The sequence below is a fragment of the Nematolebias whitei genome, chromosome 3, assembly GCF_014905685.2.
Source record: "Nematolebias whitei isolate Nwh7 chromosome 3, NemWhi1, whole genome shotgun sequence".
In the NCBI taxonomy this organism is placed as follows: Eukaryota; Metazoa; Chordata; class Actinopteri; order Cyprinodontiformes; family Rivulidae; genus Nematolebias; species Nematolebias whitei.
The window spans coordinates 2,584,837-2,586,588 of NC_056500.1; the positions used below are offsets into that span (position 1 = coordinate 2,584,837).

At 42.0% G+C, this 1,752-nt stretch overlaps 1 protein-coding gene across 1 annotated transcript in view; it reads left to right on the forward strand.

Annotated features, from left to right (window-relative positions):
* LOC119430370 (zinc finger protein 665) overlaps positions 1–1,752 on the forward strand; it is a 28,488-nt gene that overhangs the window by 23,777 nt on the left and 2,959 nt on the right. Inside the window, exon 4 of the mRNA XM_037697775.1 lies at positions 813–1,382. Within this exon, the coding sequence (XP_037553703.1) occupies positions 813–1,382 (570 nt within the window). The remainder of the gene's footprint in view (positions 1–812; positions 1,383–1,752) is intronic.

Below are 1,752 nucleotides of genomic sequence, written 5' to 3' on the forward strand. Positions count from 1 at the left end.
AAGGTCTGAGATAGACCGGACCAACACCTGACAGAAGGTCTGAGATAGACCGGACCAACACCTGACAGAAGGTCTGAGATATTGCCTTTGAATAAATGTGAGCTGCAACCATCAGGTGTATTTTGTGATTCTTTAATTTGAAGTGCACATATTTTTAGGTCAACCCTTGAAAGGGAAATTGAAAAGAACTCAAATGAAGCAGAAATTATCGTCCATAAATAAAAACCTGTTGCTCGTTGGACTCCAACCTCTGCCAGTCAATAAAACGTTCTAATTGCCCGACAGAACCTGCCTGTCACGACTGGACCTTCTCTTCACGACTAAACCCCACACATCAAATTGCAGCATCTGAAAACTTTAAAAACAAGTTGCATAAATCACATGAGAACTGGGCTGATTATTAATTATTAATCCACTAGTCAGTTGTGACTTCCTGTCGACATCCGTTGACCTTCTAGCACCAGAACACGATGGACTGAAACGTCCATCTTAGAACAACAAAAAAGGTTGAATCATGTCATCTGGACTTCGTTTTTTTGTTAAAAAGAAACGTTTCGCCCCTCATCCAAGAGGCTTCGTCAGTCTGAGGCCTAGCCATCTGGTATTACCCAGAAGCCACCCTGACTCTTGTGTTTCAAGCCTGCCTCAGATACCCCTGAAGTCTGGCCTTTTCACTAAAAACTAAATCCGTTTTTCACTAAATCAAAGAAGAAGAATCTTCATGTCCGTGTTGCGTCTGAAAGTGATTCCCTCTTTAATTTCATCAGTAATTTAAACGTCCACTGACGTCATTTCTTTGTCTCTTGGTCCAGAACTCCCGCAGCATTTTGTCTGGAGACGTGAGGAGCTGGAGGTTCCCACTGAGCAGCAGCTCAGGAACCACAAGATGAACTCTGGATTGGACCAGGAGGAACCACAACCTCCAGCAGGAGATCATCAACCACAGAAAACAGGAGACCAGGAGGAACCCAGACATTTACAACAAGAGGAACCTGAACCTCCAGAGGAAGAACCAGACCTTCCAGAGAAGGAACCAGAATCACAAGTTAAAGAACCAGAACCTCCACGGATGAAAGAGGAACAGGAGGAACTCTGCATCAGTCAGGATGAAGAGCAGCTTGGTGTGAAGCTGGCAGCTGAGACCTTCATGGTGACTGTTGGCTTTGAGGAAAAAGATCACTGGGAACCAGAAGCAAACTGGGAACAACTCCTTCAGAATTCTTCTGAAACTGAGACTCAAGATCAGGAAGGAAGCAGGACTGAAGATCCTGGATCCAGCAGAGAAGAGGAGCTGACACAGAATGAGAGACGTCCTCAAACCAGAGAACATGGAGACGATGTGGACAGTCCAGAACTGAAGAGACACAAGAAAAGTCACACAGGTGAGAAACTGTTCACCTGTGAAATTTGTGGTAGATAAATAATAATCGTTTACATGTAATCATTAAAATACAAACCAAACACTTTACTGATGGTCCCAGTGTGAGACCACAGGAAGTGTAACAGCTGCTAGCAGAGTTAGCATGGTTAGCTTCCATGTATTTGTGGGGCTTAAGGTGAATATCTTCGGTTATAAGTCATTCATCGTTAGAGGTGATCTGAAGCCAATTATACAATTTGATTATTTTGTGAAATTCTTTTCTATGATTGAGCAGCCGTAGTATGAACATGGTATGGTATAAAGTTTATTCATCTTAAAAAATACAAAACAATTCCATAACAATATAAAAAAAAAAAAAAAAAAAAATATAT